The sequence below is a fragment of the Oncorhynchus nerka genome, linkage group LG13, assembly GCF_034236695.1.
Source record: "Oncorhynchus nerka isolate Pitt River linkage group LG13, Oner_Uvic_2.0, whole genome shotgun sequence".
In the NCBI taxonomy this organism is placed as follows: domain Eukaryota; kingdom Metazoa; phylum Chordata; class Actinopteri; order Salmoniformes; family Salmonidae; genus Oncorhynchus; species Oncorhynchus nerka.
The window spans coordinates 48356400-48383794 of NC_088408.1; the positions used below are offsets into that span (position 1 = coordinate 48356400).

The following is a 27395-nucleotide window of genomic DNA, read 5'->3' on the forward strand; positions in this document are numbered from 1 at the left end:
TACTAGTAACGGATGATTAATGATTTCCCAAAACAAATTTTGTGTGTTGCAAAATCTAACACTGCTCTAGCCAGCTCCGCACAAGCTAGACATTACACATATCGGAAACATTATGTTACATTATGTTGCAGCTCAATAGGATATTATTTTGTTTGGCACGTTATGGTGCGCTAATGACATTAGCATGAAATCGCTCACCAGAAAAACTGCAAAACAGATGTTGCATAATTTATATTTTGCAATAAAGAGGACAGAGATCTAGCCTTTAATGGAAGTCACAAAACATCTGTTTCCAGACACCTAGAACGAACCGTGTGAATGTGTAAATAATTTGATACATTTTCCTTTGCCAAATGTGACACGCTACAGATGCTGAACCCATCTCTTGTGAAGATAGATATATGTAATCTACAGAGGGCAAAATATCATTATGAACCTCTGGATACCCATGGGGGGAAAACCTAATATCTAAAACAACCTCATCCAAATACGTAGGATTCAGTACAGTGTATCCAATGTTGCTTTGATTTTACTTGCCAATAAAAAATAACATGGACCTTGATTTTACAAGCAAATTTTTTAAAAACCTTTATTTAACTAGGCAAGTCAGTTAACAACAAATTCTTATTTTCAATGATAGCCTAGAAACAGTGAATTAACTGCCTGTTCAGGGGCAGAACGACAGATTTGTACCTTGTCAGCTCTGGGATTTGAACTTACAACCTTCCAGTTACTAGTCCAACACTCTAACCTACCCTGCCGCCCCAATTGAGACATGGATTGTGTATGTGTGCCAATCAGAGGGTTACAAGCACATTTAAACACCTCCCCAAAATAGGTCTGGGTTGCTATGTGACAGAGCTGCCTTGCTGCCTATTTGCTCATCCTGCCTTACCGTGGATGAGTCTGTTGAGGGCCGTATCAAATTCTACACTTAGCATTTCTCACAATGGAACACACCAATGTATCTATTAGCTAGATTGAATGACAGAGCTTGATTCAATGCACCTTGCAGTTTGATTTGGCTTTGATTACAAAGAGGTCGTGGAGAGTTATACACATACATTTCTAAATGTATTGTCAATGGTAACGACATGAATCTCTCACTGTATTTCTTTGATTGATCAGAGGAACTGTACAGTTGCAAACGATAAGATCTTGAGCAAAGGTATTGGGTCCATACAAAAATCGAAGGGCTCTTACGTTGGATAAGGTAGACCGAACATTTTGAAAATGACTTCAAAAGGTACTGACTTGATCAGTATCTTAGTAACCCCAGATGAAATGCCCAACAGAGAGGTCCTGACCATGATAACCATCTCGGAGCATTAGGGAGCAGAGAGAAGGAGAGGCCCTGACTCAATTGTCAGTAATGTGCAGTGCTTTGGTTTCCGGCTCCCTGTGCATTAGGAGAGAATGGAAGACTGTAACCATAGCCACAGTTATGAGCACACCATCACCCTTCGAGTTCCGGAAAGATTTATAAGAATTATACAATAAACTTTCAGTTGTCATTTTACTGTTGTTATGGTACATGTCAGGATGAAGATCGAATGTGGACATAATAATTAAGAAGGATAGAAGGATATTAGGATAGAATTGTAGGGAAACAGCCCCCCATTTGCCCTCAGAACAGCCTCATTTTGTCGGGGCGTGGACTCTACCATACCCAGTTCAAAGGCATTTTTTGTCTTGCCCATTCACCCTCTGATTGGCACACATACACAATCCATGTCTCAATTGTCTCAAGGCTTAAAAATCCTTCATTAACTTGTCTCCTCCCCTTTATCTACACTGATTGAAGTGTATTTAACAAGTGTCATCAGTAAGGGATCATAGTTTTCACCTGGATTCACGTGGTCAGTCTATGTTATGGAAAGAGCAGATGTTAATATTGTTTTGTATACTCAGTGTATGTCATCTACACAGAAGAATTATCTCTAACCACTAGATTACTTAATAAAATACTTAGACTTTGAAACAGTTTGGTCACTTCACAGCCATGTCTCAAGTGACTCATGTTATCCACAAGTGCAACACTGAATCTTAATGACCACCATCAGCTCTCGGCTAAAAATATAGAAGGATCCACGTTTTAAAACAACAACATCTCCTCTCACACCAACTTTATGACTTCATTGGGGCGTGTGGTTCAAGTATAATGAGTTGTGCATTAATAAGACCTCTGTGTGAACACATACTGTACATCTGTTTCCGAGGTATTGAATAGCATTAGGGTTGCGTCCCAAATGGAACCTTATTCCGAATGTAGTGCACTACTTTTGACCAGAACCCTATGGGCCCTGGTCAAAAGTAGTGCACTACATAGGAAATAGGTTGCCATTTGGGAGACAGACAGACTAGATACCATATTTCAACAAGGAGACCTAGCAACTTAGCACCTGTCTGAAGTTCCAGCTTTCATGTGTCATTATAGAACCGACTTGATTGATTGACCTTTAGGCTAGTTTTATTGGAAAGAGTTGACAAAAGGTTGGGATTACTCCTTTCTATATCAATGGTGACTGGTAATGCTGCTGGAGTTACTCTCACAACGAATGCTTATGTTTCTTAAATGCCGTCACTTTAAAGAAAGACGTGTTGTTCAAGTGGCTTCGGTGCGAGAGCCATTGTCAATTACAGCGTGAACAAGGTCATACACCCTTAGACAATGACATTTACAACACTGGTGTCAACAGAGCCTATGTTTGTTAAGGCTAGATGTCACGCTTGTAACACTACCGCAGCAGAAGTCTCACAGGAGTGTATCACTGCTTCTCATTTGTAATGCTTTGTTTTGACTTGGTTTTATTGGGAACAAATGTTCTCACATTTATGGCTCTCAATAAATCATTTTTGTTTGAAAAGGTTAACTTGGCCCCTGTACAGTATCAGTGGTCTAATCCTTATAGGGAAAAATTGCTGAGCAAGCAAATGGATGCATAAAGTGGAACCACCTTTACACAAAAACAATAAACTAACTTCTCATACTCAAATGGTTGAAGGCAAACTGGTGATCTTATATTATTTACCTGCGATTTTCTCATTTGCTTCTTAGAAAAGATGACTGTGAATTGACTAACCAGGCAGAGACTGAGCCCTCCTTGCTAACCCTGCCTCTGCTCTGGCGGGAGTGGTGGAGCTGGACTTCCCCTGCCTGCTTCAGAGTGGGATAGTTCAGCTGTCAGAGGGGCTTGGGAAAGCTTCCCTCAATCTGCTCAGCTGCTAACAGCCATGAGTGACTGAGAACACTTGTTAAATATAGCCCAGGCAGACTCTGCTACACTCAAAGCTCTACACTCTCCTGCCCAGGAACAAAGGGGAAAAGGCAGGGTCCTGGCACCTGACAAAGGCTATATTCCACATTTCTACCCTCCTCTCCATCTTACTTTGGATATCTCCATTTGAAGGAAAATCGGACTTTTCAGACAAAAGCAGCTCTGACCACCTCCTCTTGCTTGCTGGTCTCTCTCTCTCTCTCTCTCTCTCTCTCTCTCGCTTTTCTCTCTCATCCTCTCAGTTTGTGAAAGACTCTGCCGGCCCAAACTTCTGGAGAGGACAAAGCTTGGTGTTCATCTTCAGACGCCTCTTGCATTGCCTCTGTTGCCTTGACAGGAGAGAAGAGGGGAAACAAGTTATTAAAAGAAAAAAGTAAGAGGTGAGAGTATAGATCATCTACATTTGATATGTCTCTTTTTGACACACACAGTCAAGGTAACTGAAGAACACAGACATTGAGGAGAGACTTTTTACTCTGGGACTTGATTCTCAGTAACTGAGATATTCCTTTTTGACCTGTCGTCACCTGTGATGTGGTACCATTGAGAACAGGTAAGGGGAAATGATTCTGCTATTCTTCATAGGTTTGAAAAGCTTTTCTTTTCCTCGCAAAAATAAACTTGTATGGACTAAATTTTGGGACATTTAGATGTCCAATTATATGGTTTCTAGTTCGTAAAGTGGAGCACATTGTGAATCAGTGAGTTGGGAAAGAACATTAGTTGCTGCCATCTGACGTCCGGTCCAGACTCAATTCAGGAAATGGTACATTAGGAGGCATTCATTGATTACATCTTTTACCAGAAGAACGCTTTAGCTCTCTCTCTAGAGGATATATTAAATGTACTAATAGCTGAGTAACAACACAGGGAATGTAGAGAAAATGACGCAATAATACAATGATAAATCTGGGTCTAACATACTGTAGTTGCTCAACTTTCTTTGGACTGTGAGATTTGTATCTAAACATGTCAACTTGTTCACGTTGGATGAAAGTTGAAATTTGGACAAGTTAAGTTGAAGTAATTAACATTAAAGAATGTCTCTCTTATTATTAAGCCTGTATGGCTCAGCTGGTATGGCAATGTGCTTGCACTGCCAGGGTTGTGGGTTCAATTCCCAGGGCCACCCAAATGTAATATGTACGCAAGCATGACTTAGTCAATTTGGAGAAAAGCGTCAGCTTAATGGCTGATATTATCACTACCATGTCTGTCCACTTTGACGTTTTCCCATGTCAAAACAATAGATGTTCCCAATGGGTTTTATTCTGATAAGAGGTTCCATGAGAGACCCCACTGTTTGAAGGCACACAGTAAACAGCGATGCTATCCCATCCTCTCACTGTTATTCCAGTGGTAGCCATTAGATGTGTCCTCTGCCAGCCTGTGGTACCACACATACATACTCAGGCAGCACATGTGGGTGGCACCTTAATTGGGGTGGACTAGTTTCATGGTAATGGCTGGAGCAGAATCAGTGGAATGGTATCAAATACATTAAACACATGTGTTTGATACCATTCCATTTACTCCCTTCCAGCCATTATTATGAGTCGTCCTCCCCTCTGCAGCGTCCCGTGCCAGGCAGTCACATCCCTAGGGACTAGGGAACGTTCCATTAATAACTTACAATAAAAACAGTGGAAAAAGTTATTATTAATCCGATCAAAATATTTTTCCCTCTGTGATGAAACAATAAATGTCTGCTGTCCATGTGGGTACGGGAGGGCTTCAGTGGCGTTTGCATCATCAAGCCATTGTCATCGGCTTTAGGAACTCCACATAGCTATCCTGTGTGTTATGTGGAGGATGATCAAGGGTTAAAAAAATCTATTGTCTTTTGTAATGGACAGGTCAGAGGTCAGTTTGTTTAGAAATATTTTGGACAATGCCAATAGCGTTCAGAACAACTGAAGGCATAGTGAGGTCCCGTTGCATATCAATGACCATTTCTCAAAGGGCAATTTATACGGATATTATTCTTGGACACTTTTATACTTCCTCCTTAACCTCTATTAACAAGCATGAATTACTTTAATGGAGTATACCTATCTGGACAGATTATTGACAGGTTGGGTAGTTATCGGGTATTATGTATGAGAAACTAAATTACTGCCTGCGGAGCCTCTCTTTTGTCCTCCCCTCCAGTCTGTAACTCAAATGATCACACTGCATTCCCTGGTGCTCTTGTAAGTTTCTCTGGCAGCGGTTGTCTTTAAATCATCTGCTTCAGTTTGTGCCTGTGGCATTACTTCACCGGCAGCCAAGGCCCAAGTGATAAGACAGTGAACCATGAGATCACTTAGCTAATTCAGCTCAGCAATCTCCCATGGAGGGAAACAGCAGGGCCTGTCCTCATGTTTTGTTTCATAACAACAGCTCCGCTGTTCCCATGACAGCAAAATAAGGGACGAGAGAGAGATGGATTACATTTGTTTGGGTGCTTTGCCTTGTTGACGTTTTTTGGATTAGTCTTTTCCTGGAGGCAGAACTGAGCGATTTTCGCTAGCTGCAAAATCTAAATTGCCGATATTGTACAAATTCATGAAAACAAAAATGTCCTTCATGGTCTTAATTTAAGGTTAGGGTTAGCAGTGCGGTTAAGGTTAGGTTTAACATCAGATTTTATGGCTGTGTCAGCTAGTGACCACTCCCGAGCTGCCTCCAGAACAAGATTCATGACGAAAAACACTAACCTGCTTGCCAGATGATGACACAAAAAACACTGGCTGAGATCACTAAATATTGTGAATTAAATAATACTATATATCATCTCTACCACAGATCGTTATATGCACTTCATAAAAATAGTATATCATGAAAAATATTGAATGGAGATTACAGATTAACTCATTTGACTGAATAACCCATTGTCAGCATTATGCTGTGGGTGCGTTTACATCCCACAAGGGTGTGTCTCTTTTAAAATGACCAAGGGTAACCATGCATTACCACTATGCTATTTAACATTCCATATCAGCCCACACTTAGTGAAATCATCCAGCCTGCCCACACACTGAAGTAGAGCTGAAGGTGTGGTGCATGGGATGGACAGCATGCATGCTCACACACACACACACACACACACACTGATTTGGAGTGGCGCTGGCCTCACACAATGTCTCTAGATTATTCTCTCATTATCAGCTTGAACAGCTGCATCTGAAGCACCTCACAATCATTCCCAGCCCTTGCTATTGTACTGCTCCTAACAAGGGGAATCAAAGGATTTCAAATGATAGCTGGTCAGCTGGTTTACATAATTCAGCTTTGTAAGAGCAGATGTACTGTATGTATTTAATCCCAAATGCTCACCCCAATGGAGGACCATTTGTGATTTGGATTCAGAACATAACACGTCTCTCAACTCATCTTTACTGATATAAAGCCTTTAAAGCATGTTTACTGTAAGATAAGGCTGATCTATCTACAGACTGTTCTGTGAGCTGTCTTTTTTTCTAATTGTTTGTCCTGACTTTCCTAGATGTTATGACAGCATGTGTTTTCTGGGAAACTGATGACAAACAAATAGTTGAGTGTTTCAGGCTCAGGGAGAAAATAGGCTGTAAAAATCAAAATAATAAAACACAGTCAGCATTAAATCTCTTCCCTCTCTCATAGGGTCTCAAACTCTCACACGTTCTTCTCTCTCTCTCTCTCTTCCCCCTCTCTCTCGCTCTTCGCTGTCTCTTTGTCTCTCGCTTTATGAGGGAAGTGACTTCATCGTCATTCCACCAGAAAGGCATTTGAGACTGGCCAGCTTGAGAACTACATCTGGCTAATGGTGTCAGTTTGCTGGATCCATAACCACTGATTCGGACTCAGCACAGAGGCTTGTGAAGATAGAAGCCAACCTGCCATATCTTTTGCTCATTCATTTTCACTGCTGATTGAACATGTCGGACTGAGGATTGACTCGGACTGTGAGAGTTTTGATGAGGACAGGGAAGTCAAGTCACGGCCAATCTTCAAGACACCCTATTAGGCTTGGCAATGGAAATAGGACTATTGAAATAACACCACATTTATAACAAGTTATTGTGGTATTTAATTAAGTGCACTATATTCCATTTCCTTTTATGATAGCAATAGTTTTGAATGAAACATTCCCTTTCAGCACTGTGCCTCTTTTAGACTCACGTCACATTGTGATTTGTTATTCCGTTTTAATATGTAGCCCAAGGCTTTGGATTGACCTTGCAGCCGAACCTCCTCTTTTCAAGTAAGATCCACTCATGTGGCTTTAGTCCTGGATCCAGTCTGGTTTCTGAGAAGCCCGAACCCAGGCCTGCTTTCTGCTAAAAACCCTAATAAAAAAAACCTGGCCTGGCTTCTTTGTTGTCTGCAACTTTGAACTTGCTCAAAAGTCTGATTTCTATTTTTATACCAGCTTTCACATGAACCTTGCTGCTCACTCATTTGTCTGACTTCAGATACCCTTGTAAGGTGGCAGATAATGATGTCATGTGATGTTGCCAAAGGATGTGGGTCACTGACTCAAATGTAAAGACACTAAACCCCTCTACTGTAGGAATCTCAGGTGTCCCTTCTATGACTCAGACAGCCAGATAGCCTTGAATGAGCACTGTATAAGAAAGCTATCTTGACAACCCAGACATTTTAGGAACCATTTAATCTTCCTATTTGATTTTCTGATAAAAGTAAAGAATATATTCTAACTCCAGCGTTGGAAGCCGTACATATCATTTTAGAGGTATATGTATGAGTGTGTGTGGGGGTCCAACACTAGCAGGTGGGTTCTGCATGTGCCACGGGCCAGGGGGTAAGTTGTCAGTAACGAGGTTACATTAAGATTACTATATTTATGTCATCTGCATGAAATACTACAGATCGGAACCCGACGCGGTGATATTCCACTCTCGGCTGTATACGTACGTCAGCACTTGAGGCAGTAAATGTTTGATATTAATAGTGGATGTTGTACAGTACAGTGAGGTCTGTAATATTACATTTACACAGTGGTAAGATGTCCATAGAGGTTTAGTCAAATGTGTATCAGTGGTCAGGAATGTTTTATTTGGTGTTGGAGCTAGGAACACAAGCATTTCGCTACACCCGCAATAACATCTGCTTAATATGTGTATGTGACCAATAAAATTGGATTGGATTTGATTTGAAATTTTATAGCCTCTGTGAATAGAACTGCATGGCCATCTGGTTATATGCATCTGTTTAGGTTACATGTACTGTGTCGTTTACTGCTATGGTTTGTTATGTGGAATAACACCAAATAAAACATTCCCGACCACTGATACACATTTGAATAAACCTCTATGGACATCTTACCACTGTGTAAATGTAATATTACAGACCTCACTGTACTGTACAACGTCCACTATTAATATCAAACATTTACTGCCTCAAGTGCTGACGTACGTATACAGCCGAGAGTGGAATATCACCGCGTCGGGTTCCGATCTGTAGTATTTCATGCAGATGACATAAATATAGCAATCTTAATGTAACCTCGTTACTGACAACTTACCCCCTGGCCCGTGGCACATGCAGAACCCACCTGCTAGTGTTGGACCCCCACACACACTCATACATATACCTCTAAAATGATATGTACGGCTTCCAACGCTGGAGTTAGAATATATTCTTTACTTTTATCAGAAAATCAAATAGGAAGATTAAATGGTCCCTAAAATGTCTGGGTTGTCAAGATATCTTTCTTATACAGTGCTCATTCAAGTCTATCTGGTAGTCTGACACACGGAAGAGACTCCTGTGATTCATAGACTAGAGGGGTTTTGTGGCTTTACTTTTGAGTCAGTGACCCACACAAATATTGTGATCAGATTACAGATACTTTTGAAAAACTAGATGATTACTTCGAGGATTACTGTTAATTTCAGAAAGGATATTTGCGAAATAAAATCTTCTCGATGACGTTCAAATCAGCATAGAAAAAAGGCGCACATTTAAATTTGTTCAACGTGAGCGAGTCTGACTTAAGTCAGAGACCACTATGATAACACACCAAATGTGTTTGATGGATCGTGGGAAAAGAGCAGGAATAGGCTTTTGTAGGCTACAGTCCAAGCTACAGTGCCTTTTTCCTATTTTGTTGCATTACAACCTGTAATTTAAATGGATTTTTATTTGGATTTTATGTAATGGACATACAGAAAATAGTCCAAATTGATTAAGTGAAATTTAAAAAAGAACTTGTTTTAAAAAAATAATAAAAAATAAAAAATGGAAAAGTGGTGCGTGCATATGTATTCACCCCCTTTGCTATGAAGCCCCTAAATAATATCCAAGCAACCAATTACCTTCAGAAGTCACGTAATTAGTTAAATAAATTCCACCTGTGTGAAATCTAAGTGTCACATGATCTGTCACATGATCTCAGTTTATATACACCTGTTCTGAAAGGCCCCAGAGTTTGCTACACCACTAAGCAAGGGGCACCACCAAGCAAGCAGCACTATGAAGACCAAGGAGCTCTCCAAACAGGTCAGGGACAAAGTTGTGGAGAAGTACAGATCAGGGTTGGGTTATAAAAAATATCAGAAACTTTGAACATCCCATGGAGAACCATTAAATCCATTATTAAAAAATGGAAAGAATATGGCACCACAACAAACCTGCCAAGAGAGGGCCGCCCACCAAAACTCATGGACCAGGCAAGGAGGGCATTAATCAGAGAGGCAACAAAGAGCAAAGATAACCCTGAAGGAGCTGCAAAGCTCCGCAGCGGAGATTGGAGTATCTGTCCATAAGACCACTTTAAGCCGTACATGCAACAGAGCTGGGCATTACAGAAGAGTGTCCAGAAAAGAAATTATCAAACATGTTTGGTGTTCGCCGAAAGGCATGTGGGAGACTCCCCAAACAAATGGAAGAAGGTACTCTGTTCAGATGAGACTAAAATTGAGCTTTTTGGCCATCAAGGTAAAAACACTGTGTCTGGCGCAAACCCAACACCTCTCATCACCCCGAGAACATCATCCCCACAGTGAAGCATGGTGGTGGCAGCATCATGCTGTGGGGATGTTTTTCATCGGCAGGGACTGGGAAACTGGTCAGAATTGAAGGAATGATGGATGACACTAAATACAGGGAAATTCTTGAGGGAAACCTGTTTCAGTCTTCCAGAGATTTGAGACTGGGATGGAGGTTCACCTTCCAGCAGGACAATGACCCTAAGCAGACTGCTAAAGCAACACTCGAGGGGTTTAAGGGGGACATTTAAATGTCTAGGAATGGCCTAATCAAAGCCCAGACCTCAATCCAATTGAGAATCTGTGGTATGACTTAAAGATGTAAAGATTGCTGTACATCAGCGGAACCCATCCAACTTGAAGGAGCTGGAGCAGTTTTGCCTTAAAGAATGGGAAAAAATCCCAGGGGCTAGATGTGCCAAGCTCATAGAGACATACCACAAGAGACTTGCAGTTGTAATTTCTGCAAAAGGTGGCTCTACAAAGATTTGACTTTGGGGGGTGAATAGTTATGCACGCTCAAGTTTTATGTTTTTTTCTGTCTTATTTCTTGTTTGTCTCACAGTAAAAAATATTTTGCATCTTCAAAATGGTAGGCATGTTGTGTAAATCAAATGATACAAACCCCCCAAAAATCCATTTTAATTCCAGGTTGTAAGGCAACAAAATAGGAAAAATGCCAAGGGGAGTGAATACTTTCGCAAGCCACTGTATGTCTTCCAATGGTGCGACTGCTGTCGGCATCCAAAGATTATCCAATTTGAATAAACGCTTGGAGGTAAGGATGGCAGCAGTGGTGAAGTCTACGGCGATACGGATATCACTTATTATTGATATCTACATAGCGCATTGACATGAATCACACTGCTGCTCTCTTATTTAGCTATTTGCACCGTACGGATTGTGGTTGTTGTGGATAGCTGTTCACAAATCTAAATGTGTATTTGAACCCAATAATGGTTGAATTCAAGAAGTTTAAGCCGCCTATCAATCATTATTTTTGAAACCAGTGGACAGCCAGTGAAAAATGCGCTCTTGCAAGAGCTGCAATGTGGATCCCAGCCTATGGAATAAAAGTGAGGCTTTTATTGCTCAATCTAATTCATGCTGATAAAAAAAAATCCATAGGCCTAATGGACACATGCTCAAACTCACACACTTCTGATAGACTTGAAGGGGCAATCTGTAGTTGCTACATCCAAGAAGGAAAGATATTCCACAAATTAACTTTTAGCAAGGCACACCTGTTAATTTCAATGCATTCCAAGTGACTACCTCATGAAGCTGGTTGAGAGAATGCCAAGAGTGTGCAAAGCTGTCATCAAGGCAGCTTTGCTATGGCTACTTTGTGGAATATCAAATATAAAATATATTTTGATTTGTTACACACTTGTTGGTTACTAAATGATTCCATGTGTTATTTCATAGTTTTGAGGTCTTCACTATTATTCTACAATGTAGAAAATAGTAAAATATAGAAAAATCCTTGAATGAGTAGGTGTGTGTATACTGTGTATATATATCAATTAATTATTGAAGAATATAACTTACGCCTCATGAGCTTAGTTTAACTGTCACACTCCATGAGAACCCAAAATATAAACTTGTTTTTCTCCAATGTTTGTAAACATTGTAAATGTAAACAAACACTGTATAGCCTCATAACATGGTTAAACCAATCATTTGCATCCATAGCTCTGTCTATTAATCTGAGAGTGGTTACATTTTCCAGGCCCATTCTCAGCTTTTTACCAAAATAGAGGCGGTGGCGGCCATTTTGTTATTGATTCATCTGTGGATTTTCCCTTTAAACAGCTGCATATTATCAAGATATCAAAGTGTCACCAACAAAAAGGTAAACAATAGGCCTATAGCAAATGCAGCACATTGTATTTATTTTTCACATGTAAATAGCACTTTTCAGTAGTGCACAAAGCATGCCATTCCATGAGCGCAGCATTTATTTTTCAACTTGTATCAATGAGCCCAATCAGTCCTCCATGACAATAAAATCATAAACAGAGTAGGACTGGCTTATAAATCCTTAGTTTAAGGGTTATGCTCAGGTAAAACAATTTAGCTAATCTATCCTTCCATATTTCCAAGTCCTATTCTTGAAGATCAAGTGATATACCATTTATTGGCATGACTGGAATTCTGATCGACTTTGGTTTTTAATGTAAATATATAATTTAATCGTATTATTATATGTAGTAGAAAGCAATGGGTTAGAAGAAGCCTACAAAACCAACACATAAAGTAAAATTTAACATCCATATATGGCCAGCTATGTAAACTTTAACATTGATTCATCCTGCAATAGATGTTGTTCAACTGGTAACATACTTTGTCTTCTTCTAATACCTCTTAAGGGGGAAGTAATCTAAAAGTAACTGAATGTAATCAGATTACGTTACTGAGTTGGGGTAATCCAAAAGTTATGTTACTGATTACATTTGACAGGTAACTAGTAACTGTAACAGATTACATTTAGAAAGTAACCTACCCAACCCTGGCTCTGAGTGACTGAACCCTTGTCGACAGTTTTCCTTCCTGTTTCACAGAGTTTTGTTTTACCACCCTGATCTGAACCCCCCCCCAGTCACCTTTGACCCTACCCTGACCTTTTGTCACAAACTTGTCTGGGTTGGTAGGTAGCAATGGTAGGAGACTTCAGGAAGTGCCTATTTTCCAATGAATTTACAGAGAGCTGTGACATTGAAAAGACAGATTGACCTCCTCCTGAACCTATAAACTCTCAGTGGTATTCACCTTACAGTGGGAGACTGAATATAATATACTGTAGCTAATCACAGGCTACCCAGAGGTAACCGAGGTTTGGAATGCACACAGTGTCTCTCACTGACAGAGTCATAGGGGTTTGAATTGAGTGGTATTTCATTAGAGGTGACATCAGAACTTTCTTTTAGTTTTTATAGCTTTGTTTGGATTGTTTTGTCCATTGGTTTTTACCGACAGTGGCAGCTGAACTCATGAATACAGCATGGTGTGAAGCAGACTCCCAGAGGAAGATTACTCAATCGTCTGATAAACGAAGTGCAAAGCTGCGTATAAGTTCTGATATTGCACACAGCTCTCTCTACTGTCTACCCCATACATGGTTGCCAAGACAACCACAGCATAATATTTTGCTTTTGGAAATGAGGTGAAATCTACTCAGCATATTGTCACCAGTAAAATCCTCAGAGGAGTATAGATGTGGCAAGTGTATGGTCCCGTTACACAAGTCGGGTTATGCTGCTTTTTCTTCCCTTTACTCTGAGTGAGTTGCTGCAGCAGGATAGGATTTTCGCTTTTCAAAATCCTATCCCCTATGCTCGTCTTCCCATATTTAGTCACATTGGGAGTCTTTAGACGCATGCATGACTGAATTGAAATTCTATTTCAAAGGGACATTTTTGAAGAGCTACAAAATCAAGTAGTGGGGGATTTGGACAGCTGCCGGCACCTGCCAGTACCTCATTTTACTGGGGCTAAGTTGGCTAGTCTGTGAGACCGTCCACAGGGAGCCTTCGCCACATTCAAGTAGCCTTGATTGGACGAGACAATGTGTCAGATCTTCCTCTGTAACTATACAGGAACCAAATGAACCAAAGAATACATCTGAAAGGCGTTGTGTGACAAAAGGAAGTGTTGGACGAGCTGAGAGCAGACACGCTTGAAGTTAAGCACGTGTATCCTAATCCGCATTCTAAAAAATATCTTAAACCTTCCATAAATCACTCAGGCCGGCCCCAATTGATAGAGGGCCGTAGTAGGGTGCTCCCATAATGGGCATGAATATTAGGAAGCCCGGTAAACACTCTCCCTTTCACTGCAGTATGTGGTAATGCACCGTGAGAGAAACTAGCAGGTGGACCTGCCATAATACCAAGATGTGATGCTGTCAGCCTGCCAGAGAGATGTTTATACATATCATATAACATATTATGAGAGTCATTGCTGACTGCCTAGGCCAACACCACCAGTCTTTGTTTCCCTGATTAGCTGCGCTGTCATTATGCCCATGGAGGAGTGTGTTGTTAGAGAAGGCAAGAAATGATATCAATATCCGCCATTTTATTTCTATAAATAGCAGCGGTCTTTGAATATCAAAGGATGTTGCATACCTCTCGAAAAAATGTGTGCGGAGGATCGTAGGAACGAATGAGCAACTGTGTGATGTGGATGTACTGGCGTGTGTGAAAACCTACAGCTGTGGAGTAAAATATAAGTACTGACAGCTGATTAGAATGCTGATGGCTTATAAAGTGATCACCTTCTGGCATTTCCACTTCTGGGTCCCACTGCACAAGTTGAGGGACGGGGCTCCTATAAATACTCACTGAAAACTTCACCAGCAGACAGCTGTGCATGCCGCCCGGCCAAAGGCCCCGCTCAAAAATAGGGACCCTGCCCTTATTTACCTTCCTATTTTCATGGGCAGAGAATTCACATAGGGCGCATGCCAAAGTGCAGCCTATTCCTTATGGGCCCTAGTCAAAAGTTGTGCACTGTGTAAGGAATAGGGCTCCATTTGTGATGCGCTTATGCTCTACCATCAGCTATGGGCCACAGCTGTCCCAGGTTTTAGCAAGGCTCAAGTGTAAGTTGAGGAGACCAGCCTGGCACGATCACATCCCCAGAAGTATTTGTGATGATCAACATGTGATATTGGGCAACAGGAAAGTTGTGCCTTGTAGCATAGTCATTAGTAATAAGGGAAGGTGTGATTCAATGTGTGAACTGTTACCATGTTTATAGTGAGGCTTTGCGTATTAGCCTACCATTGGATAGTGCCAGTGAATCAGTGGAGGCTGCTGAGGGGAGGACGACTCATAATAATGTCTGCAACGGAGCGAATGGAATGGCAGCAAACACATGGAAACCATGTGTTTGATGTATTTGATACCATTCCACTATTCCGCTCCAGCCATTGTGGTAATGACCCCAGCCTTCCCAATTAAGATGCCACAAACCTCCTGTCCTGTGAATCCACATTTAAAGGGAGTTGTGAACAACAGTATTACCAACCACCATTTTTGTTTTCTGTTCTAAGTTTACTGTTATTGAAGGGTGGGCATGAGACCGAGAAGAACATGTACAGTAACTTGTAGTGGGTGACTTTATATGGCATGAATCCACTTCAGAATATCATCGTAAATATTATTGCCACTCTTTCCCCTGAGCCCGTTTTGAGATATTCGATACAGAACCTTTAGGTAAACATTCCAATGTAATATTCTGCCTGCTGTTACCCTGGGCTTGTCATGGCTTTATTTTCTTATACACAACTCTTCGTTTTGGTTCGAATCAAACTGACACTCAAAATGAAGACAGCTCCATGGCTGCACCCGGTGGAGTGCTTGGCTTCTCCCCTGAAACAACTATTAATAACGCCCAACTCTAAAGTGGCTGCTACCATTTGGCTGCCAGGATTCTCTCAGCCTGAGTCACACGCTGCTTTCATCTGTGCAACCTTGGGGAACTTTGGCCCCATTCATATGCAATGGCCTCATCGTGTTCCTTTCCTGAGCACCCCCGCCGTGTCGCTCCCTCCCTCCAAGGTTATGGATCCTCTGTGTCTGTGTCTTCTGCCTGGGCTGTTGTGTTGATGATGTGACCATCGTCATAACTGGCATTGTCCCAAAGCTCGACCCCTGATATGAGAGCAAATTATTTTGATTCACACAGAACAAATCAGTTATCTATCATCCAAATTCAATTAAAATTGCCCATCTGTTATGACTATATTCTGGGATCTGCATTTTCACAGCATATCGGCTTTGATTATGATGCTTCTGATGGCGATGCGGACTTATTACAGACACAGACAACAAACATTGGTCTGATCAATGTCCAAACAAGGCCAGCCAGGCCAAGCATACTGTAGCAGCTTCGCTGGTGTGACATGATGGAAAGCGTGACTCTGGCTCTATAGATTCTAGGACAATGGAAACAATGGATCTGATTTGGCACAGTAGGAGGCGAGAGCTCTTGGCCAGGAAACATCCTCCCTGCAGTAAAAGCAGTAATTAACCCACTCCATATACTGTAGTTAGAACTATGCTAACCTCATCCCTAGTCTAACTGCACATAGCGAGGAAGTGTATGGTGAAAGAGGTTACAAGTTACACTAGAATACTAAAAAGTCATGGTAGTCATGTATTTGTATACGTTAGTTCACATAGCCTACCATTCAAGGTCACACATGTTTTTTGATGCATTAACGTCACACTAAATATATTTGTTTATCCAGGTTAGAATAACACACTTGCTATTATAGCTACTTGCTTTAGAATATTCCTTTGATTCCAGATGTTTTTAAAAAGTCCCTATGAGAACATTCATCTAGACCATTCTCACTCCCAGAGTTGGGTCCCACACCTAAGTTTAGCATTTTAAGAAACAGAATAAGGGAGCAGTGTGAAATACAAGTACAGCGGGAATGACATAGGCCAAAGGGCATTAGTTAGAGGTGAGAGGTTAAGTTATGTGAGATCACAGGGGAAATTCTGAACATGTCGCATTTCTGCTATTGATTACAAGTCTTGAGGTCATATTTAAATGTGGCTGAAATGACAGAAATGTTATTTACTCTCTATTGTACAAGCTTTCTTGCAGGTCTATGTTGTATGCATGGCCGAGGGAGATCTCCACTGAGAAATGTTAGCAACAGTTTCAAGTTCAAAACATATGCCATGAAAGACATAGGCATATACTTAATGCTCAGAGAATATTAATTTAACAAAAACATTATTCTAGGGCAGTGTTATATAAGGTTTTGAATCATTTCAGCCAGTGGCTTAGAAAATAACACTAACAAGCTACAAAACGGGTCCCCGGAAATTGTGCACTATTGTGTTCAATGTCATCCATTTTGTATGATATGTTACGATTTCCAATTCGTACAATGTTACAAATTTGTAAGTGCTTAAGATCCCGTCACTCTCTTTAAGAAGTGATCTCATGGCATATTATTTGTCATTCAATACTGTCAAATGATTATGTTACTCTGCAGAGATAATGACGCACTACATGACTCAGGCTTTGTAAACAAAACATGATCCTGTTATGCCAGGAGTGGAGGAGCCACTGACTATTACCTCCCCAATGGCCACTGTGATCAAAATAGCTGCTATCCAAAGCCAGGGAAGGAAACTGATAGAATCCTCATCGTCTCTAAAGAATTTACAGCCACCAAGAGGGCAATTTCAAGTTATTTCTTTGGATAACATAGTGTGAACTATTTGGGCTGTGGATTCAGTGTCCCTGTTGTCTGTCTCCGCCCTGCAGGTGAGAATGCGGTCCAGGTGCAGCACAGCCATGGAGGGCCCAGACGACGGACAGATAAACCATGTCACCCAGCCCACCAAAGCATTCCCAAAAGAGGAGGGGGAGAACACACCAGAGCTGGTGAAGAGGAAAATGAAGGTCCAGCGAGAAGAGATAGAGGGGAAGTCAGTGGTGTCTGGATCAGCGAAAAGGCCCCAGACAACCACAGAGAGCAGCAGAGGACAAAAGAAGGCAGCAGGGCTGACAGATCTCTCTAAGGAGGACCTTCTCCGTCTGCTGGGAGTCATGGAAGGAGAGGTGCAGGTGAGAGGTTCTCCACTAACACTGTGCTGCTGTGCCCTGGTCAAAAGTAGTGCAATATATGCAGTGGCATAAAGTACTTAATAAGTACTTTAAAGTATTTTTACTTACGTTTTTATTTTTACTTCGTTTTTTGGGAGTATCTGTACTTTACTATTTAGATTTTAGGTAACTTTACTTCACTACATTCCTAAAGAAAATAATATACTTTCTACTCCATACATTTTTTCTGACACCCAAAAGTTTGACAGGAAAATGGTCCAAATCACACACTTATCAAGAGAACATCCCTGGTCATCCCTACTGCCTCTGATCTGGCAGACTCACTAACAACAAATGCTTTGTTTGTCATTTATGTCTGAGTGTTGGAGTGTGCCCCTGGATATATGTAAATAATATGGAAACAAGAAAATTGTGCAGTCTGGTTTGTTTAATATAAGGAAGTTGAAATGATTTATACTTTTGACTCTTAAGTACATTTTAGCAATTCCATTTACTTTTGATTCTTAAGTATATTTAAAACCAAATACTTTTAGACTTTTACACAAGTAGTATTTTATTGGGTGACTTCCACTTTTACTTGAGCCATTTTCTATTAAGGTATCTTTACTTTTACTCAAGTACGACAATTTAATACTTTTTCCACCACTGTATAGGGAATAGGGTGCCATTTGGGATGCACTCAGAGTTTCTCCACTGACACTGTGCTGCTGTGTGCTAGGTAACAGCTAACATTGTGGTAAGTGGTTTGTGTTATATTTGGCAGGTGGTAACATCTCAGCCTCATCATCTCAGTCTATGTGTCTGGCTTGACATGTTACTGTGACCAGGAGTGCATAACCCAAGAGTCATGATGCTGACTCACTGCTGTTGAGAGTCAACCTCAGCGTCAGCAGCCATTAACTCTGTTACCTTCCCACGCTGCCCCACTCTGTGGGTCCTAATGAAAGTGTTAAGCCTGCTGTTCATTATTTTCTTAATGGAGTTCCATTTATAATCAAGCCTCAATAGAGTACCACAGTATGAGTCATAAAACCCACAAAACCTAGCGGTCAAACAGGGAAATGGTTCCAATCGTTTTTCCACTATTCATTTTTCCAATAGGGGGATTTAGAAACACTTAAAATAAGGGCTGTTTTTTGTGTAGGCTCACCCTAGCGTGACGTTTTGATAACCGTGTAAATCTCTCTTGAATTTGATCAATATATTCGGCTGTATTTACCCCCCCCCCCCCCCCCCCCAAATGAAACGCTAATGAGCTGCTAATGTGGCTATCATGCAGAACTACAAATACCATGATGATCTGCACGAGACTGCCGACTCCAGGCAAAGGTAAATATCTCTGGATTAACTATCTAATGTTAGATAAATGTAGTAATTAATAAATTGGCTACATTTCTTTAAATGGACAATTCTGTTAACTGTCTTGGGCAAGTTTTAAAATACACAATACCTGTTAGCAAAGGTGTCAGCTAAAGCAGACGTGCAGGAGCTTGCTGGGATTTGCAGCCTTGCATGATATCTACTTTGATGCTAATTATCATTTTCAAATCTGAGAAAAAAATAGAGCCGAATATATTGATAAATCACCATGTCCGAGAGAGATTTACATGGTTATGAAAACGTCACACCGGGTTGCTGTTCAAACTCATAAAAGACACACCCTCGTCCACTTACCCTCACCTTATGCCCTTGGGGGAATCCCGGTCAACATCTTGGCGGGCGGTCCAAATGATTAGCCAAGCAAGGGAAGTTTGCGATGTAAGCCCACGTTTTTAGTCAAGTTTGCGAGTGGACAAAAATTAAAACCTCAACGTCAATATTTGGAGTCAACATACAAGTGTAAGTAAAAACGAATGTAAATAAGTTCGAAATTGTGCTACTTATGCACATGACGGATCAAACACGTCTCGTAAAAGTAATTATGTTTTTGTTTGGTTAGCTTTTGGAAATTGTAGAAATTAAACATTTTTCTTCAGAAGTTCCAGCTAGGCAGGCTAACATTTATTTAGCATTTGCTAGCCATTATACAGTAGGTGTATATTCATAATTATATATTTCATGTAAGTAGACATGCAATCATAATTGACTGTAGTGCATATAAAGCACCGACAAGCTACTGGTGGCTGAAAACACAATCATCGCGGGATGAATGAGTACCGAATTTCCGGGCATTCCTTCCTCCTTCGCCCCTTTTTATTATGAATGTATTTTATTCATAATACAAAAATCTCCTCCCTTGCCCTGAAAGTGTATACTCGTCAGACGTCATCAGAAGTGTCCACTTTTAATTTGAGGGCTGAGGGGATAGGGTGTCTTTTGTGTTAGCACTGCAAGCCTACACAAAATACAGCCATTATTAAGTGTTTCTAAAATCCCCCATGGGAAGAATCAATGAACCATTTCCGTGTTTGGGAGCTAGGTTATAACTACTGTGGGGCTCTATGGAGGGAGTGATGCTACTGCCATCAATGCACCCTCTCTTTCTACATCCAGCTTATTTGTTTAGGCATGTTGATGACTTTGCAAAGTTGCAACTTGGGATAAACAACACACGTCCTCCTACACCTTATGTTGAAATCCAACCCTGAACATGTTGAAATCCAACATGCTCTGAATGTATTATCAACAAGGTCTTGTGAACACAGAATGGTCTTGTTCATACTAAATTACTTGCTAATGATATTCTAGAACAGTGGTACGGCAATAATTAAACTATTAATCATTTATAAGGAGTGAGATAAAGAAGGGTCTTGTCCTTCAAGAATGTATAATGTCCCAAATGGCAGCCTATTCCCTAGTGCACTACTCAAACCTGGGCATATGGGGTCGGTTGAGAACTTTTGGATTGCATTTGTATGAGACACTCAGGGGTCTAGCTAAGGAGAACAGCACCCCACTGTGGGGAAAGCTGAGCTCACAGTGCAGGAAAACAACTATGAATGTGCTGTTTATTTTAAAATAGTTACCCTACCCTGTGGTCACTTAAATAGAATGATCATACTTCAAAATAGTTGTATAAAGTCCCCCATGTCTATTCTAACCCAGGGCTCTCCAACCCTAATCTAGCACACCTGACTAATAATTAGCTGGTTGATAAACTGAACCAGGTTAGTTATAACTGAAGTTGGAGCAAAACCCTACAGAAGGGTCTCTTCCCCAGGAACAGGGTTGGTGAGCAAAACTGAACTTTAACCAATTTCCTTTGACGGAGCTGGCCGTCACGCCATACAGAAGTTAAAAATACAACTGAAAAGTTATCAAAAAATGTATAAATATTTATTAAAAACAGATCAGAGGATAAAATATGTAGAATATACAACAAAAGGCTACAAAAAGAACACTTGAACCTTAAGCTACATCGCATGTCTAGCCTCTTACCACATTGTCAAGAACTCCCCAAACTCTTCTCAAACTCTATTTTTAAAGGAGAAACACAATCAGGTGTGGGCAATAACCAATTAGGGGTGTGGCCCACAAACCTGCATTCAATTAACTAGACCAGCCAATTGACCAACCAAACAAACTGAAGGACATGTAGTTGAAAGATTAAGTGGACTTACATGGATAAAAGTATGGAATAATGATAAACCTGGGCCCAGTTCAACAAATGCAGTTCTCACAACACATTTAAAACAGTTAAAGGGGGAAGTAGTATCTTCACTAGGACACAAGTTTCACATTTCCCAACTCAAAAACAAAAGCAACCTCCCAAGTGTCACTACTCACAACAACAAAGCCACATCCGTCAATTTGAAGTGGTTCAAATGTCATTGAGAATAAAGAAGGTAAATAATGTTATTGTCTTTGTCCCTGTGTAAATAGTTCTTAGGTGACCTAACACCCCCTGCTCCTTTTGTCCGTAGGCCAGAGAGGATATCATCCACATGCTGAAGTCAGAGCGTCCGCGACCCAAAGCCCTGGAGGCCCATTACGGCTCAGCTGCCCCCATCAAACCCCTCCAGGCCTTGCAGAGAGACAGCCTTCTGACCAACACTACAATGCTTGGGGATAACGTCTATGAGATGCCCATGCAAGAGGTGAGTACCACTATAGACAGTTTGGTCTCATAGACGAGATATAACATAGTAAATGTAAATCTGGGACACTCACATTTGTATTATGTTTGGTATGCTTACATAAGGCAATCTCATCACAGACAATTTTAGCTAATTCGCAGCTACTTATTACTTTTTAGCTACTTTGCAACTACTTAGCATGTTAGCCTACCCTTCCTCTAACCTTAACCTAATTCCTAACCTTAACCCATACCCTAGCTATGTTACGTTTACCCCAGAGTCCAGGTTGCTATAGAAGTTAATATCAAAATAAATATAGATTAACTATAATTTGCTATACAGTGTTGATAAAAAGGTAAATGTTTTTAATGACTATACTGGATAGATAAGTGTTTGAATGACTCAGACATGGTGTGTGCTCCAAATGGCACACTCTTCCCCTAATAGCGAATTATTTTTTGTCATATGGGCCCAGGTCAAAAATAGTACACTATATAGGGTGCAATTTGGAATGAAAACATGGTGGATGTCATTTGAAAACCTTCTAATATGTTGATCAGTTGGACCGGCTGGAGGACAAGCATCGCGAGACGTACAGGCGTATGTTGGAGCAGCTGCTGCTGGCCGAGAAGTGTCACCGCCGCACGGTTAATGAGCTGGATAGCGAGAAACTCAAACACACAGACTTCATGAACAAGAGTGATGACTTCACCAACCTGCTGGAGCAGGAGAGGGAGAGGTGAGAGAGAGTTGCATGTTCCTTATTCCATGTGTGTAAGTACAGTGGCGTACCGCAGTTTTGCTAACTTTCTGCAATTCTACATATATTGCCATGGGGCAGAGAAATGTACAGTTTTATAGCTTAGCTCATGCTATTCTACATGTTTTGCAATGAGGCTAAGAGAATTTAGAATTTTTAAAGCTAATTTCCTGCAATTCTACACTGCCATGAGAACCTTTGTAGTTGTATAGCTAATCTCATGCTATTCTACACATTTTGCCATAATTCAGAGAAAATGTTCCTGTTTTAAAGCTAATTTCCTGCAACACATATTGCCATGTTTTGCCATGACTATTTTACACATTTTCCTATGGCTTATGGTGTGTTTATATATTTTTGAGGTTTGGGGCCCACAGAGCCCCTGCCCCCCACCTTGCGGTAGCTGCAGTACGCAAATGAGTAATTACATCATGTTACAATTGGTTGTGTGCCAATCTGTCACAGCACTCTGCAAATCACAAGGCCCGCAGTGCTCTAAAGTGCGACCATTTTGATCTCATATACTCCTAGATATTTTGCTGTGCGACCTGACATTTTATTTTGGTATCACTAGTGCGACCAGGAAAGAAATCACCCAGATAATATTTGTTGTAATGATGGGCTTCACTGTGCAGTTGTTTCCGAGTGCCCTTGAGAGAAAGACATTGTATGAATCTGCACTAGTTTGTCTACCACTTTGTGTCGCCGGTTAGCTAAAGGCTTTCCCCTAAAACAAATTAATGTTAACTGCAAAGTAGGCTTACCTGGAAGAATTATATGATGATATGATGATTTGTATCAATCGGGTGGTGTTTTGCAAACTCTGCTATTGCGCATGCAGTACAGAAACACTGCCGGCCAAACACCAGTCTCTTGAGGTGCGCAATTGAAATGAAAGAGCAACTATACACTTCAAAATAACATGTACTTTTTTTTCTCTCCTGATGTGGTTTAAGCATTGTTGTCCTTTTATAACAATGAAAAGGTGATTTTTTTTTTTTTTTTTTTTTTGAGAGGGAGAACCTGAAAAACAAAACTGGGGAAATCGGGGGGGGGGGGGACAAATCTGAGTGCTGGTGGACCAAAAAGGTAATTCTTTAGGCCCTGTTCATAAGGCATGTCACGGGTCGTTACAAAACCAATCAGGGGCATTTGTTAAAACCTTATCCAGTCATGATACCTCATTAGCTAACTAACAACCAGGTTACTTTACCGGTATACTGTATCTAAACATTTGGGGGCACAGAAAGAAAGGAAAAGGGATAGCTTCTTTAGAAGACCAATGATCATAGCAATGAATGACTGATCTCTTGCATGTCATCGCTCACAACTTGACGCTCTTAAAGAGACAGTGCAGCATTTTACAAAAACACAGTGCCTTCAGAAAGTTTTCACACCCCATGAGGCCAATGGTAAAATCTTCCTCAATTTGTGACCAAGTTTTCCAAACACTAAATATCTAGTCTGAATTAAGATTAAAAGATGTCTGCAGAAAGGCAGCTGCGTAGGCACTAGCTATTATCAAAGCCAGCTTTACAGAGATGTTCAAGTCCGGGATCTGGCTGGGCCACTCAAGGACATTGAGACTTGTCCTGAAGCCACTTCTGTGTTGCCTTGCCTGTGTGCTTAGGGTCGTTGTCCTGTTGGAAGGTTTTCATCAAGGATCTCTGTACTTTGCTCCATTCATCTTTGCCTCGATCCTGGCTAGTCTCCTAGTCTCTGCCGCTGAAAAACATCCCCACAGCAAGATGCTGCCACCACCATGCTTCACTGTGGGGATGGTGCTAGGTTTCCTCAAGATGTGACACTTGGCATTCAGGCCAAAGAGTTCAATATTGGTTTCACCAGACCAGAGGATATTTTTTTCTCATGGTATGAGAGTCCTTTAGGTGCCTTTTGGCAAACTCCAAGCGGGCTGTCATGTGCCTTGAACTGAGGAGTGGCTTCCGTCTAGGCACTCTACCATAAAGGCCTGAATGGTGGAGTGCTACAGAGATGGTTGTCCTTCTGGAAGGTTCTCCCATCTCCACAGAGGGTCACTCTGACAGATCTAGAGTCCATTGGGTTCTTTTTCACCTCCCTGACCAAGGTCCTTCTCCCCTGATTGCTCAGTTTGGCTGGGCGGCCAGCTCTAGGACGAGTCTTGGTGGTTCCAAACGTATTCCATTTAAGATTGATGGAGGCCACCGTGTTCTTGGATCTTCAATGCTGCAGACATTTCTTTTTTTGTTCCCTTCCCCAGATCTGTGCCTCGACACAATCCTGTCTCGGAGCTCTACGGACAATTCCTTCAACCTCATGACTTGGTTTTTGCTCTGACATGCACTGTCAACTGTGGTACCTTTTTTTTTATATAGACAGGTGTGTGTTCCTTTACAAATCATGTCCAATTGATTGAATTCACCACAGGTGGACTCTTAACAAGTTGTAGAAACATCTCAAGATGATCAATGGAAACAGGATGCACCGGAGTCTTTTGAGTCTCATAGCAAAGGGTCTGAATACTTATGGAAATACTGTATTTTTAATTTGTAATCCATTTTAATTTCTAAACTTTTTTTCGGTGTCATTATGGGGTATTGTGTGTAGATTAATTTATTTTATTTTTAATCAAATTAATTTTAGAATGAGGCTAACAGAAAAATGGAGAAGGTCTAGAGGTCTGAATACTTTCCTATGGCACAGAGAGGGGTCAGATCTTCACTTAAATGCACTAAATACATGTTAATGCCTGTCACTGCCAGAAATACATTTTGGGTACACTGTTTTCTTATCTATGGTATCAGGCTTCTCCTGGTGGATATGACAGACTGCAACATGGTTCAATCTGCATTGTCATTGTTGAGTGCAGCCATGGCTTCAACCAAATTAAATCAGAATGCAGGCAACGTTTTAAAGCACTTGGGCTACAGTCAGCAAAAATCAGTTCAACTGATAGTTCCAATCTGTGTGCGATGTCAATTGCTGTGCAACATGCTTTACCAGAATGCGTTATATATAGACCCAAACAGAATCGGCAGGGATTTTTTTAAAATTTTCTGCAGAGAATGCTGCTGAAAATCTGTAGAAATCCTTTATTTTATTTGTGTTAACGTAAATTCCAAATTCGCACCTGATGACCTGTTCATCCTCTCCCTGTGCCTCAACATGGGTGGTGCTCTCCCTCTCTCTACTGACTCTCTCTGACCCCTGCCATGACAATCAAATTAAATCAGAATGCAGGCAACAACTGTAGAGATGAGGAATTTAACTGATAGTGCCCTTAACTCATTCTCACATGATGACTTGTTCGTTTTTACCCTGCATCAACATGGGCAGGGCTTTCTCTCTCTCTCTCTCCACTGTCTTTGAACCCTGCAATAATCATGACCAAATACCATTATCATATGACACAAATGTCTGGCCTTAACAATGATGGGGTTAGCTCATTAACATGAATTAAGTTCTGCTTTCATTAGCTAAATTATTGATTTACTGTCTGGCAATATAGCTGGCTAGCTGACTACATAGTACCAGTCTATTATAAATTGTTCCATGTAACTAGCTAGCTATTTAGCCATTCATTTATTTACTTAGTCCTCTGCACTCCCCCCAAAAATCTTATGTCCTGTATTTTTCTCCTCTTTGGCATTGACATCTCTACTAGCTACTTTTTCACAAAGGCAAACACTGACTCGCTGAGTGCTGTTCATCTGAAGCTGCAGTTGAAAAGGGGAAGATCCAGATACAGTGATGGCTTACCTAGCTAGCTAATGTTAGTCTAGCTAAAATAGCCAACCTAGCATTAAATCGCTCGGTATAAAACCATTTTTAGTATCTCATAACCAATAGTTTGCTAGTTACACAACAACATAACAATACATTTATGAAATGTTCATAAACTTTTACTAATTTTCAACATTCAAAACATGTATGCACTCGTGAATATAGATGCCCAGGGCTTGAGAATAACTTTTTTTCCCATCACCATCCCAGATTTGTCCCGAAGTGCAATTTCAATTATCCCAAACTGAAGATGAACATCCCAAATTAAAATACTTTGTTTATTTTAGTTTTGATTTGCCAACGTGTCTACTCTAGACCCTAGGTCATTCAGTGACTTAAAAGGGAAATAAGAGTACTACTGAAATAAATAAATAGGGCTGTCAACGGAGCCAGAAATTCACACAGATGTGCCTCTAAAAAGGCCAATTAGAATAACATTCAAATCTATTTTGCATAAATGCACAGGTAACTGACAAAATTAAAGGTAAACTTGAGGAAATGAGGGATACAAAGTATATTGAAAGCAGGTGTGGTTCCTGAGTTAATTAAGCAATTATGTTAAGGGTCATGTATAAAAAGCTTTCAAACACTTGTAGAATCTATGCCAAGGCACTTTGTTGGTGTTTCCTTTATTTTGGCAGTTAGCTGTACAACAATTAAAGTGTAGCCTAGGTGATGTCCACACCGATGCTGATATGAGGGAGGTGCCAGGAAATATAGCCACACTTTCAGGCTTTTACTTACATAAAGGCTAAACTGCAGTAATGTTTGACAAATATAATGTAGGGTTATTAACATTAACATTTAATGGCTGAATTCTGACATGCGAGGCATGGTTAGTTCACAAGAGTGGAAAGGCAGGCCACTGGCCAGTGCGTGTTGCACACTGCACACATCACTCACCCTGTGATATGAGCAGAGGCAGTTAACATTTTTTAAACTATTTAACCATAAACTTGATTGGATATAACCTGGAAGTTATATGCAATTTTATGAAACATGT

General features: G+C 40.7%; 1 protein-coding gene across 5 annotated transcripts in view; it reads left to right on the top strand.

Annotated features, from left to right (window-relative positions):
• The first annotated feature begins 3159 nt into the window (after positions 1 to 3159).
• LOC115139616 (filamin-A-interacting protein 1) overlaps positions 3160 to 27395 on the top strand; it is a 34725-nt gene continuing 10489 nt past the window's right edge. Inside the window, exons 1-4 of one of the 5 annotated variants that reach the window (XM_029677209.2) lie at positions 3160 to 3831; positions 17549 to 17851; positions 21715 to 21888; positions 22428 to 22606. In XM_029677209.2, the coding sequence (XP_029533069.2) occupies positions 17555 to 17851; positions 21715 to 21888; positions 22428 to 22606 (650 nt within the window). In that variant the 5' untranslated portion in view covers positions 3160 to 3831; positions 17549 to 17554. Of the gene's footprint in view, positions 3832 to 17548; positions 17852 to 19532; positions 19691 to 21450; positions 21637 to 21714; positions 21889 to 22427; positions 22607 to 27395 lie in introns of those variants that run through there. The other 4 variants (XM_029677206.2, XM_029677207.2, XM_029677211.2 and 1 more) reach the window with 4 other exon arrangements.